Source organism: Saccopteryx bilineata, chromosome 5 (assembly GCF_036850765.1).
Source record: "Saccopteryx bilineata isolate mSacBil1 chromosome 5, mSacBil1_pri_phased_curated, whole genome shotgun sequence".
NCBI classification, from domain to species: domain Eukaryota; kingdom Metazoa; phylum Chordata; class Mammalia; order Chiroptera; family Emballonuridae; genus Saccopteryx; species Saccopteryx bilineata.
In genome coordinates, this window is record NC_089494.1 from 251,254,704 (window position 1) to 251,268,986 (window position 14,283).

General features: G+C 42.5%; 1 protein-coding gene across 1 annotated transcript in view; it reads right to left on the minus strand.

Moving 5' to 3' along the window:
* Positions 1 to 12,591: 12,591 nt before the first annotated feature.
* LOC136337734 (beta-glucosidase A-like) overlaps positions 12,592 to 14,283 on the minus strand; it is a gene marked incomplete at its 5' end in the record, with an annotated part of 129,793 nt that continues 128,101 nt past the window's right edge. Inside the window, 2 exon segments of the mRNA XM_066279432.1 lie at positions 12,592 to 12,668; positions 12,671 to 12,796. Of these exon segments, the coding sequence (XP_066135529.1) occupies positions 12,592 to 12,668; positions 12,671 to 12,796 (203 nt within the window).

The following is a 14,283-nucleotide window of genomic DNA, read 5'->3' on the forward strand; positions in this document are numbered from 1 at the left end:
GTTTGGTGACTGATTTACTGTTGTTTTTGTTTGTAAAGCATAGGATTTTTGATGAACACATTATCACTCTTGAAGGAGGTTCAGCCATTCTTGGGCAATAGGCTTCATCCTTTCACTCAGAGTCTGATCTGGTGAAGAAAATCGAAAATTCTGGTTCCCCCCAAATTGACAGATTGTCAAATACAACAAAGAAGGAATTTATGGAAATGACACAGAATTGGTTACACCCAATTTTTCTGCGGTGCCTGATTTATTGCATATTAATGGTCTACATTGCATTCTACCTGTAATCATCATTGTCTGAGGTCAGAGATTTTCTTTCTTTCCCCATCTGTGGGCCATTGTTCATTGCACACCCTAGACAGAGGTATGTGATCATGGTGAGAAGTACAAAAAGTTAAATCTCAGAGGATTTTTTTTCTCAGTTTACAGAATACTTTCAGATTTCTAATTTGATTCTTGCAGTAACACTGCTATAAAAACATGCATTCGATACATCGGGGAAGAAATTTGGAGCACTTCAACAAGAAGATGATGGAGCATTTAAACATTGGGTCTGGAAATCGATTCAGGTCTTCTGATTCTTAGGCAAATACTCTTTCCACCGCTCCATGATTAAGGTTTAGTTAATTAATTATATACACCCAGTGTTCTCAAAGTGGGCAGTAGCAGTATTACTTGGCCACTCATGAAAAATGCAAATCCTCAGTCACCTCATGCCCAGACCTGCTGAGTCAGAATTTCTGAGATGGGGCCCAGCAATCAGTGTTCTGAAAACCGTCTGGGTGAGTTTGATGCCCACTAATGTTTAAGAACCATTCACATATGCTAAATACAGCCTAGCTAACATTATGATTGATATACAACCTTATATCAAACTGCCTAAGGACCAGGCAATATGTTCCTACTTATGATATCAAAAAGTCATCCCAGCCTGACCTGTGGTGGCGCAGTGGATAAAGCGTCAACCTGCAACACTGAAGTCACCTGTTCGAAACCCTGGGCTTGCCTGGTCAAGGCACATATGGGAGTTGATGCTTCCTGCTCCTCCCCCTCTTCTCTCTTTCTTTCTCTGTCTCTCTCTCTCTCCTTTCTCCTCACTAAAATGAATTTTTAAAAAAAAGTCATCCCCGAAGCAGTCCTTATACCAATAGTCCTTACAGTACACTTCCAGAAGACACCTAGTCCATGAGGAGCAGGACATGTAAAGCTTATCTCTACAGTGCAGGTGACTTGGCCTTTACTTACTTTCCGTCCCCCTCTTCCCAACCACTCGGGGCTAAAGGAAAGGGTTCGCACTTCTTAATCTCAACATCCTCCAGTGACTCAATTTTGCTAGAGTAAAAAATCTTTATCCTATGCAAGTCTTTTCTTAAAAGTTACCAATTCTTTCTGAATCTTCCCCAGTGTTCTTACCCAACTCAAGGACAGCCAGAAAGAGTAGTGACTTCCCCCCACCGTCACCCACTCCAGGCACTGTTGACACCAGCTCTTCCAAGACCTACACCCCGCCATGGGGTAAAGTGTGTGTGTCTTGGATTTCATGGAGAAAAGAGAAGGGAGGTCAGGCCCCCGTCACATGCTCCACAGCACTCCTCTCTATGGCAGGCACTCATCATCGCACTCCTCATTACCCGCTCAAAGTCACCATCTAAGTACTGGGCCCCCACATGGTCTCTATGAAAACTTTTAGAGGCCCTAAGTTCCGACAAGATAATGGTGTCTCCTCCAATATCATATGGATTTTTGGAAATAAGAAATCAAAACTTTCAGGTTAGTTTAAGATGTCCAACAAGGTTCTGCCAGTTCCCATCACAGTCGGCCCCTCCACCGGGTTTGTCGTAAGTGACCGGTGAAGGACTCAGACGGCGAAAGGGTTGGTGAGTGAGTGAATGAGAGGATGAGGTGACAGGAAGAGAATGAGGAAGAAAAGATAAAGCCACAGGGAGGAAAGGATAAGAGAAAGAAAAGAGAGGGGAAAAGAGAAGGAGGGGAGAGAGACAGGGCCGAAGGGCAGGGGAAATAAAGCTTGTTTACTATCTCCCTCTTGCTGTAGCTTAGGAAGGAGAGGTATTGGTAGTCAACGCCCTGCTCCCTCCGCTACTGCTCCAACAATCATCTGTTTCATTGCTGCCTAATTCTAGAATAAATGTTATCATCGTCTTTTCATAGAATTATGAACTGTGTCTTTATTTACTTAGACGGCACCATTTTCAACCATGCACTTGCCCATTGCTCCTGTTGTCTTTGTCATGGAATTAGGGAAATGTAGCATAAGCTATAAATTTGCAGCTGCCCTCCGCTCAGGGTGGGGGGACCACCGGCGGGCAGGTCGCGCGCCATAATACATGAAGTGAAGTCAGCGATTCAACAGTCCCTGTCCTTGGGACTTCTGATTTCTGTCCCCCTGCAAAATAAACAGCACTTGTGCTGACAGCTTTTTTGTTCTTCCCAATTCACCCCTTTTCTAATGAATCTATTGTGAACTGAGAGACGCATTTAAATAAATTTTACACACATATCAGAAGGGCAATATTAGCCGTGCTTGTTGCCACAAAATCCCATGCAAATCACAGGGAACGTACGCACGGCAATCCATTTAGCCAAAATGGGGCTTCTGAATGACATCAATCTTATACGGTGTCAACACCCAGCAATGATGTGCAGACCTTATTTTCTGCTTTTTCTTGATGAGAACAAAAGTAGGGTGTGGTGCAGAATACAAATTCATCAACTAAGTCCCCAAACACAGAGTTACTGCACAGGCTGACATTGAGTAAAGAAGGCCCATATGCTGTGTAAAAAAAGGCTTCTATATCTTTAGGTCCCCAGATCCTAATGTGACAAGGATATTATTATCCACTAGAGTCATAAAGCCTTTTATAGAGATATTTTCTCCTTTGCCCTGTTATTTTAATTTGTGCACAGATTTTAGCACAGGCAATTTCCCTCAGCAAGGGCTTTGCACTAATAGAATTAGACTGTCTTAGCTCAAAAATGGCCTTTGCTTCTTAGTCCACTGGGCTCAAAAGATTATTTCCTTACGGTGGAGAGCTCTCCACACCACCCGGAAGCCCACCGTTATCTGTACTGAACACCCCAATCCTCCACATCCTTCAAGAGGCCGCGCGGCTGGGCCCAGCATGCAAATGACAAGCGTTAGAAAGCTCTGAGAGTTTCTCTTCCTCCGGCTGGCCACCTTGGCTCCTGGACTCCCCGTCAATGCCATCACAACACACGCCTTTCAATAAAAAGAGATCCTAACAGGATTAAATGTAATTGAGAGTCAATAAGGAGAAGTTTGCCATCGGGCGGAATTATCATAGACAGTAGGATCAGAAAATAGACAATATGGAAGGTTTTCAGGGATGCATTCTACTGTAAAAATGAAACACAGAAAAGAGGGAATAAAAACACTTTATTCTTAGCTGGACCCTTTGATTAGTTCCTTTTTTTTTTTTTTTTTTTTAGTTTTGGATTTTAGTTTCCTTTCTTTTTATATAATTTTATTTAGAAAATGACATTTAATGGGATGACATTGATCAATAAGAGGACAGGCTTCATTCAGGTAGACATCTCTTAGCATTTGAACTGTGGATTATGTTGTGTGCCCATCACCCAAAGTCAAATCATTCCATCTTGCAAGCAAATCAGTTCGTGGTCTATTGAAGTGACAAGAACCACCTATTGTCATTTACGGGGGAGGTCACAAAGAGGAAGAGGGACATATGGGAGAAAGGAAAACAGAGCGTCATTTCTCCGTCGGTCTTCTTGGTTTATGTGTGTGGTAAATACCAAGTTTTCGGTTCTGCGTGGTGTGAAACGTGAGCCCACAAACGGTACATGGCGCCCACCACAGAATTAGATCTGATGCGGGCAGTTTCTACGTCATCACTCGGCAGGCAGCAGCCAGTGTTGTAGAAGGCAGCCCTCCATCTCCCGGGCAGCGCGGATCGGGGAAAGTCCCGGAGGAACTGACAACTGGATTGGAATTCTGCTGCAGGGAAGGACACACCTGCGCTGCCAGGTGCACGGGCTGTCTTCTTTTTTTTTTTTTTTTTTTTTTTTTTTCATTTTTCTGAAGCTGGAAACAGGGAGAGACAGTCAGACAGACTCCCGCATGCGCCCGACCGGGATCCACCCGGCACGCCCACCAGGGGCGACGCTCTGCCCACCAGGGGGCGATGCTCTGCCCATCCTGGGCGTCGCCATGTTGCGACCAGAGCCGCCACTCTAGCGCCTGAGGCAGAGGCCACAGAGCCATGCCCAGCGCCTGGGCCATCTTTGCTCCAATGGAGCCTTGGCTGCGGGAGGGGAAGAGAGAGACAGAGAGGAAAGCGCGGCGGAGGGGTGGAGAAGCAAATGGGCGCTTCTTCTGTGTGCCCTGGCCGGAATCGAACCCGGGTCCTCCGCACGCTAGGCCGACGCTCTACCGCTGAGCCAACCGGCCAGGGCTACGGGCTGTCTTCTTGAAGCTGCAGGCAGAAGCTCCTCTTCTGAATCAACGGCTTCAGTGTGGGTGGGAGGAATGGGAAGCAAGGTGAGCAGGTAGCATGAGCTGCCTGCCTGCAGTAATGCCTGTCATCTCAGCGTCTTTGCATTAATATCAACAGAGAAAAGTAATAGTAGCTCACTAGCACCTATTGGACACTGTAGTGGATACTGTTCTAAGTTCTCTCGCATGTATCATCTCATTTAATCCTTAGGACAGTGCTATGGAGTTGCTAGTTTTTTTTTTTACTTCTTACTTTACAGATGAGGGAAATGAAAATCAGAGACATGTGTTGTAAGTGGCCCAAGGTATCCCATAAATGCTGGTGCTCCACTCGAGCCCCGAGTGACTTGACACTGTCCATGCACTGAACCTCCACATCTGCTCTGCTGATGGCCGGAAATGCAGCACTTCTACTGTGGGAACCTGTTCATTCTGTTAGTGCCATTGCTGGGAAAGGTAGCTAGCTACCCTACTAGAACATAGGGCTTAAAAACAAAGTGGCCTGGGTCAGTACAGAAGCAAAGAAAACAATGTTTGCTGCAGACAATGGTCATCTTAGGAGAAGAAATAAACTAACCAACTACCACTTTGTGGAAGCACTAGCTGAGAAGTGTGGATATCAGCTGGCGTTGCAGAGACACAGATGTTGTGATAAGGCTAAATCAGGTATCAGGGTAGCCTAGGGAAAATTACAGGATTAGGGAAAAAACACAAACTCGTAGACACAGACAACAGTATGATGAGTACTAGAGGAGAAGAGGGTGAGGGAAGTAGAAAAGGATAAATGAGGAATAAAGGAACTTAACTTGGGGTGGTGAACACAAAATACAATATACAGGTGATGTATTATAGAATTGTACACATAAAACCTATGTAATTTCTTTTTTAGGTGAGACAATGGGAGACAGTGAGGCAGATTCCCACATGTACCCTGACTATGATCTACCTGGCAACCCCATATAGGGCCGATGCTCAATTACCAAACTATTTTTAGTGCCTGAGGCTAATGCGCTCCAATGGAGCTATCCTCAGTGCTCAGGACCATGCTCAAACCAACTGAGCCACTGGCTATGTGAGGGGAAGAGGGAGGGAAGGGGGAAAGGAAGGGAAGGAAAAGCAGATGGTCACTTCTCCTGTGTGCCCTGACCGGGAATCAAACCCAGGATGTCATACACCAGGCTGAAGTTCTATCCACTGAGCCAGGGCCTAAATCTTTGTAATTTTATTAACAAATGTCACCCCAATGACTCAATAAAATTTTAAAAAGAGAGGGAGAACCAAGGATCCAAAAGCCTTAAGCCAGGCTTATTCTACCACAACCTCATCAGGAAAGAAGAGAAAATATCATTTTGGTGTGCGAAAACAGACCGTATGGGTTGCAATATTAGCTCTACCACTTACTAGCTCTATGGTTTAGACAAGTTACTTTCTCTCTCCCTCAATTTACTCATCTGTAAAACCAGGATAACAATTGTAGAATTTAACTCCCAGGGTTCTAGAAAGGATTAAATGAGTCAATCTATGTCTTAAGTTTCTACTGCAAATGAGAATTTGACTACTGGACATCCACTGCATTAATGATTTAATACATATTTATAAATGACTTAGATATGCCGGGTATTATGCTAGGTACTGGAAATACTAAGATGGATAATACCTCAAATTGTTCACCATTCTAGATGGGCAAACAAACAGAAAACGTTAGGGGCGACAGAGATATACTAAACTGGCGATTACAGATCAGAAGTAGCAGTTAATTTTTAAACATCTCAAAACTGTAACACATACTTAAGAAATATTTGTTGCCCTGATGTGTTTAAAGTATCACCTCGATGAAGTACTGTGTATACTGGGCAACCCCTATCGATTGTACCATTGTTCCTGCACAAAGCCATTGCTGCCTTATCTACCTCCACTACTGCAACAGCCAATCAATCACCTGGGCTGCTGAAGTTTGTCTTTATACATATAGCCTAATAACGAAAGAAATCAGAAGCTAAGTAAGAAAAACTTGGGAGCAAATTATAAAGTAAAAAACAAAACAAAACAAAGAAAGCTATAGTAGTACCACAACTGAGAGAGAGAAACAAAAGGAAATATCAGGACATTAACAGTGGTTTTCTTTCCTCTCTCTTATCACTGTATATGTAGATTATAATATATGACTCTATGCAATACATTCTCTCAATAGAGCATTAACTCTCCCCATGCACAGTTTTAAAACTTTAGGTAGGGGATAATTTTAGATTTACGAAAGAGTTACAAAGGAAAAACAAAAGATTTCATATACTCTTCACCCAGCTTCCCCTAAAACATCTTACACGACCATTGTGTATTTTTTTTTATCAAACCTAACAACTTAACATTGGTAAAACCTTGTTAATTAAGCTAAAGACTATCTGTACTTCCCAGACTCTACTAACATCCTTTTTGTTGTTTCAGAATCCGACCCAAGAGACCCTGTTGCATTTAGGTTCCTGAGTACTCATGATACATAATTACACATTAACTTTTCATGCATGTGCTTCTCACCATACATAGGGTCCTCAGCACATCAGCTGTATGTATACCACTACAAGAAACTTTCTATCTGCTTCCGACATCCTACTTTCTTTGTCATCTTTCAATATGGTGCTTTTTATTTTTTTCTTTTTCCAAGTGAGAGGAGGGAAGGTAGAGAAACAGACTCCGGCATGCGCTCCAACCAGGATCCATCTGGTACTCTCAACTGGGGCCAATGCTCTGCCCATCTAGGGCTATGCTCCCAATCAAGCTATTTTTAGCACCTTTAGGCAGAGGCTCCATGGAGCCATACTCAGTTCTTGGGGCCAATATGCTCAAACCAATCAAGCCATGGCTGTAGGAAGGGAAGAGAGAGGTGAAGGGCGGGGTAGAGAAGCAGATGGTCACTTCTCCTGTGTGCTCTGACCAGGAATTGAATCCAGGACATCCATCAATGTGTTGCTTTAAAACACTGCTATGCTGCTCAGAAATCTTCAACCATGCTCTAAGATCAAACAAAAACATCTTCGAAGGACACCAGAAAAATCTCCATGTTTTAGCACCCCAACCTGTACATGCTCTTTGCCAAGGTGACCTGGCCTGGGCAACTGCCCCTCAACTCCAATGGGCCTTATACTTTTTGACTCCCATATTTTTACCTACACTCTTTTATATGACCATAGTATCTTTTATATTATTTTTATATGACACGGTTTCCCCCTGTCCATAAAGCCATATATGCCCACCTTCCTCTTACTGTCCGGAAAATTCACCAGGCATTGTTTATCATTTTGTGTCTCAATCTTAGTGCCCCAACTAGACCTGAACTTCTGCAGAGAAGAACTGTCTTGTCTACCAGATTGCATCTGTACAACACAGTTGAGTTTAATAAAGACGTACTGATTAGGCAGCAGGAAAACTTCAATCCCAATGATTACAAAAATAATGGTGACTTCCCGTTTCCGGTCTCATATGTAAGGGGCTTGAAAGTCACTGCTCCCTTCTTAACAAAAAAAAAAGCTGAACAAATTGAAAATTAACAGCTCTTCTTAGATCAGTCAGAGAATTGAGGTCACAGGGAAAACAGCTGCTGCATAAATTAGAGAGACAGAAAACGGGAGAGAGGATGAATTGCAACTGACCGGAGACGACACCTCTGCAGGAACGAAATTAGTACCAGAGTAGAAAAAACCAGGACTGTAGCTGAGGAATTGCTGAAGGATCGAGGTGGACACATTTGAGGTTAAAAATAATGGCTCACACTTACCACGCCCTTGCCAGGTTCCAGGGACAGCTCTAAGCACATTACAACTATCAATTTATTTAACTCTCACAATAGCCTGGTAAGGAGCCCATTTTACAGGGAGGAATGTCAAGGCACAACAGAGTTCAGTAAATTGCTTCAATGTCGCTTGGCTATTAAGTGTCAGAACCAAGATTTAAATCCAGGTAAACTGGCTCCAGAGCCTGCAACCGGATTGATTAAGCTATATTTGCTTTATACTGCATTCCAACCACCACTCAGGCAAGGTCACATGATTCATGGGTCGTGGGTCAGGTGACACTGGTAGACGCTGAGAAAACCTGAGACAACAAGCCATGTCTATTCTCTGCAAGTAAACAGTCATTCACCCTCAGCATTGGGAACCACGCTTCCCCGTGACCCTAACCCAGAGCTTCTACACGTCTTCCCACCTTCCCTGCTGCCATCATTAAGATGGCTGATTCTCCTTCATGCTGCCGTCATTCTAAAGGCCACCATGAAGCGTCTCTATGTCAGAACGTCTTCTAATTTCATTCTTTGGCTCATCGTGCTTTGCGCTTAGTACTGTATCCCTCCCAGGACAACTGCAGCCTAAAACATTGTGATCAGTGATGAATATGCTTTCTCTGGGTAAGGTGTATTGCTAGTAATTAAACAGTATTAATTCCATCAGCTTTGATTTATTCTGCTCTCTCGATAATGCAGCTCAATATTTTATTTTCTTTCTGCTTAGCACTGAGCAATAGAATTGGTGTTTAAGGATTATCATATAAATCTACTTTGGGGTCAGTCAGTGTTGGGAAATTTTTTCAATATATTACAAATGTGTTCATTATTCCCTCATTCATAAAAATAATTAAAAGCTACAGGCCAACACAAATTCCCTGAGCACCGAAGCCTGCCCGGCACTGCGACTGCCAAACACCGGGGTTGCCAGCTTCTTAGTTTACGAGGTTCTTAAGGAGAACTCATGCCTCCTCATTCAACAAAGGGCTCAGGTGGACATTTTCTGGCAGTGTTTACAGGAATTATAAAACGAAAACCCTACGCATTCATAATGAAAACGAGCCACTGTTCTCTTCCACATGGTTTTAGCAATTCAGAAATGACTTGCCCTAAATTTAAAAATGACTTAAAAGCAATCCCCAGGATGTGAATAACACCTGTTCATGCTCCCTTAAAAAAAAAAAAAAAAAAAAGCAAGGAAGGAAGATGAAGAGAAAGAAATACAAGGAGCTCCGATCCATCACTGTGATATCCAAGTTTCTCCTTAGATAAAACAGACATAAAACATGTGTTTTACAAGCCTCCCATGACCTCCAAGACATCTAAGTACAGTATCTATGGATTTTTAAGTATAATTAACAACTCCTGTTTTTCTCATTTAGAGCATCCAAGCTCTGTTTCCTTGACAGGCAAAAGGCAATCAATCTCGTTTTCAAATGCTAATATGAGCAATTAAATATAACATTAATTAAAATACTGCAGGGGCTTAGATTTGGGGCGGGTGGGTTCTTTTTGTTGTTATTGTTTTTCTTTTTTCCCTTTATCTTAACCTCATGGCGGTTCTAATTTACAGGATGAATTAGGGAAGCACCCTTGCTTTGAGCCATCTCTGGGATGAATAACTGGACGTTTCACCCAGCCCAGAGGTGCGGGAGCCCGCACACCGAGCGGGGAGCCCCGGTCCTAGCGTTTCTTCCACCGGCTGGACTGGACGTGACAGATCCCGTTATTTACAGTGCGATTATTAATTTTCTTGTTTTGGTAACCAAAGTACAGTGCTCATTTGTACTGTTGCAAAACTTGTAAACAGGCCCTAGGATAAGTAATATTCAAAGCAGCATGCTAATTAAAAGGAAAAATTCGGTTGTCTTGCAAGATAATAGAGGAGGACGCATAAATTGTAAGGAAGATGCATGGTGAAAATGGAAAAGACAGGCTGGATAGGAGAGGAATGAAATAAGATTTGGAAATGTGCTTTTAAAATGAACACAAATTGTGAGATAATGTCTCATTGAACAATAAAAATAACAAACCAGTGTAAAAGATGTAATAGAATTTCCTGTGTATACCATTTTAATCTTCATATAATTTCCCCCAGTGCATCCACGTTTATTGAACGACTACGACATTTCTTTCTCGCTCTGTCCAAAGTTACTGAGAGAGTATTCTCTGCTGTAAATAATCCCCCGATTATGAACATGAAAACAAGCCAGAAATTGACCGCAGTTTTTTGTGTTTTTTTTTAAATGACATAGCAGCTGCGGAGAGCCAAAAGCCCTATGAGCCATTTCTTCCAGCAGCAGACTGAGAACACAGGAAACCCCTATGCACTCCCTCCTGCATAAGGCAACTCCATACCTTTCCTTCTTTTTTCTTTCTCGATTCGAAAAACACAGAGAAGGCTCCCCTGGCCCCCCAACTCATAGTACCAGGCAGAGCACAGAGCTGATGCCAGAGGAAGTGCTGGGTCCAGTACATATGTACTATTGTGACTTTAGGAAAGTGCCCATCAGTGCGGCCTCAGTTTCTCAGTCTGCAAAATGGGGTGATAGGACTTCTTAGTTTTGAGCCCGAGATCCAGATAAACATTTAGTAAATACCACGTAAATAAGGACGCGAGAGTCCAAATGCCACATAGGTGAAGGTTTGCTGGGAGTAGAGACATGAAAACCAGAGGGAGCCATACATCTATGACTAAAAAAGTTCAGTAAAAGGTCAAACTCCACTCGACCCCATATACATCTCAGACATTTCAGCCACCAGTGTGATGAATTACTCTCTCCCCTGCCCACACTCCTGGTCAGTCAATGCATGCACGTGTTCATGAGCGTCATCAATGTTCGTTTGGATCTTAAAATTCTTAAATTACTGTATTGCCCTATGTATCATATAAGACACTCCCATGTATAAGAAGCACCTTAATTTGGGGGCCCAAAAATTGAAAATAAATGTATTACATAAAGTTATTGAACTCAAGTTTCATTCATCATAAAATTCAGACAATTACTCCTAATTACTGTCGAAATGCCCATCCATTAGCTTGTCCTCATCTGTCTCTGGTGACATGACGACTCACTGTCTTCAACAAGGAGCTCAAAAACAAGCGTGAAAAAGCGGGAAACGCAAGTAAGAAAATCTACAACCACTGTATAAAACGCACTCGGTTTTTAGACCTTAATTTTTTTTTTAAAGGTGCGTCTTATACATGAGGAATACAGTACGCAAAAGTAGAGACCATGAAAAGTAGTTTTCATTTGGTGTTACTGTGCAGTAGGAAGCCAGTTCCTGCCAAACACCAACACTCAAATATTGTTTCTGGCATTCTTAGTCTAATTTGTTTCATTTATTAGTTTTCAAAACCTCATCAGGCAAGAGAGAGGTGTACTTTTTCAGGCATAGATATAATATATGCCAAATATATCAACACATTCATTTCACTAAATAGGTTATCAATTAATCCCTTTAGAATGTTTAACTAGATCATGTTGCTTTTTTTATTTTTATTTTTTTCAGAGACAGAGAGAGAGTTAGAAAGAGGGATAGATAGGGACAGACAGATGGGAACAGAGAGAGAGATGAGAAGCATCACTCATCAGTTTTTCGTTGTGACACCTTAGTTGTTCATTGATTGCTTTCTCATATGTGCCTTGACCGCAGGCCTTCAGCAGACCGAGTAACCCCTTGCTGGAGCCAGCGACCTTGGGTCCAAGCTGGTGAGCTCCTGCTCAAACCAGATGAGCCCGCGCTCAAGCTGGCGACATCAGGGTCTCGAACCTGGGTCTTCTGTATCCCAGTCCAATGCTCAATCCACTGTGCCACCGCCTGGTCAGGCTCATGTCGCTAACTTTTAATTTTGTTTTTTTACATTAGATTAACTAGCAGGAAAATTATGGATCAAGTAGAAAATCATAGCTTATGTAACCGGGGGAAAAACTAAAGGCTTGTAAACAAGTATTTTTGTAATACGTGGTCTGCGGTTAGGTTTGCAAATCATAATATATTTTGCATTATTTTTTCTAAAAAAATATTTAAAGAATTTATATAGAAGTTTCTAAGTCTATCTGATTTCTTAATATAAAAATCAATTTCAGTGGTTTGCTATTATATTTTTTTAAATCCTCATTGATCCAAAAACATGCAGAGCAGAGGCCATCATTAAATACATCTCCAGGTATTACATGTTCAAAGTTCATAGTCACGGGTCAGCTGGGAGGACCTGTTGATTACAAAGGCAACTTGAGGTTATCTGAAGGTTCACAGAAGCAGATTTCCTTTACAAACTCAAAGGGCCTCTTCTCCAGGTGATATTGCCCAGACATCTTTTCTATAGATGTCCCTCTGAGCCATTGTTTTGAATGACCTTGGCATACTCGTTGGCTGATGAGTAAGGGACTCTGGGTTAGCAGGGTCTTCCAAATCAACGTGGAAGAAACCAAACCGTATGCTGTACCCCTGGCTCCACTCAAAGTTATCGAGAAGCGACCATGCACAATACAGTTTAAGATTGACTTTATTATCAAGTTGGACAGCTGAAATAAAAAAAGGGGGGGGGGACAATGACCATTTCTGGGAAGGTTCTTCGAGAACACAGACACACTCACTGATGACCAGTGTGAGTGTCTCTCTTGTGTAGGAGATCACAAGGGGAATGGAACCCAGCCTCTCAATCCCCTCCCCCAATTTTTTGTTTTAATCCAGCAGGGACTTCTTTGAAGGAGTTAAATGATATATTATGGTAGTTATTGGGTGATTTTATTCATTTGACACTTGTTTTACTTATTCATTTACCTCATACACAGTTTTTCAATATCTACTACTTTTCTCTCTCACACACACACACACACACACACACACCACTTTCTTCCTAGTGCCTAGAATTCTATTTGGTAAAGGAACCACCTAGCATCTAAATATATCTTATGGATAATCCAGAAAGCCCACTGGTAAACTCAAAGAGGGGAGAATAACACAACTGAGGAAGCCCCAGCCCTTTGCTTGGGTCCCCGGGACCAAACAGAGACGTATCTCACAATTCTGGAAATAGAGTCTCCAGAATGGAAAGGGTCAGCAGGCAGCGCTGGCTGTGCCTACAGCCTAGACAGCGTAGGCACGAAACTGCTCTGGCATCTCCTTTGCCCGTCTAGCCCAGAGTGGTGCTTAAGCCCTCTGAGAGCAAAGCAATGGACCCCCCGCCCAAATAGACACACATACAAACACAACATTCCATTTCATTCATGGCTGCCCCAAAGCCCAAATAGGGACTCCGTATAAAGACACCAGAATGTAGAGAATTCTCTGAGTAGTTTTACACTGAGTCCATCACTTTAGTCACAGAACTGAGTCTATGTTTTCCAATGTGAGGTTGTGCAGATCTTCGCATTGAGTATTTCCCTTTTTAAAATAATAAACCACGTCTACAGGGTGTGCTCATCTGCATTGCTCAATTCAAAGCCTACATTTAAAAGGGAGGCTTCCTTTGTAAGCCAGACAGATTCTCAAATAAGTTGGGTGAGAATGAAGATACATTTAACTGATCAAACTTTAAAATTATTGGAGATTGCTTTCAACCAAGGTAACTCTTCTTGTCTCAGCAAAGCAAAATCTATTCTCTTAATTTTTTCTTTGGTGCATTTTTAGGTCCCTTGTAAGCATCACATCCACATACAAGGCCATATGTTTTGGTCTCCAAATTTTCCTTGAATTTTTTTTTTTTTTTTTACTGTCTATATTCTGTAGAAAAAAGGTTCCTCACAGGATAAAGGATGCATAATGCTTCTACCTTTTCGTATGGAGGCATGACAAGTGCTGAACCTAGAAAAGGCCTTACGAATGGCTTTGGGGCAGAAATCCAGCCAAGCTGGTTAGCTCTTTTAAAATATAGTATAGTCCCTGGCCATTTGGCGCAATGGTAGAGCATCGGCCTGGCGTGTGGATGTTCTCGGCTCAATTTCCGGTCAGGGCACACAGGAGAAGCGCCCATCTGCTTCTCCACCCCTCCCCCTCCCTCTTCTCTGTC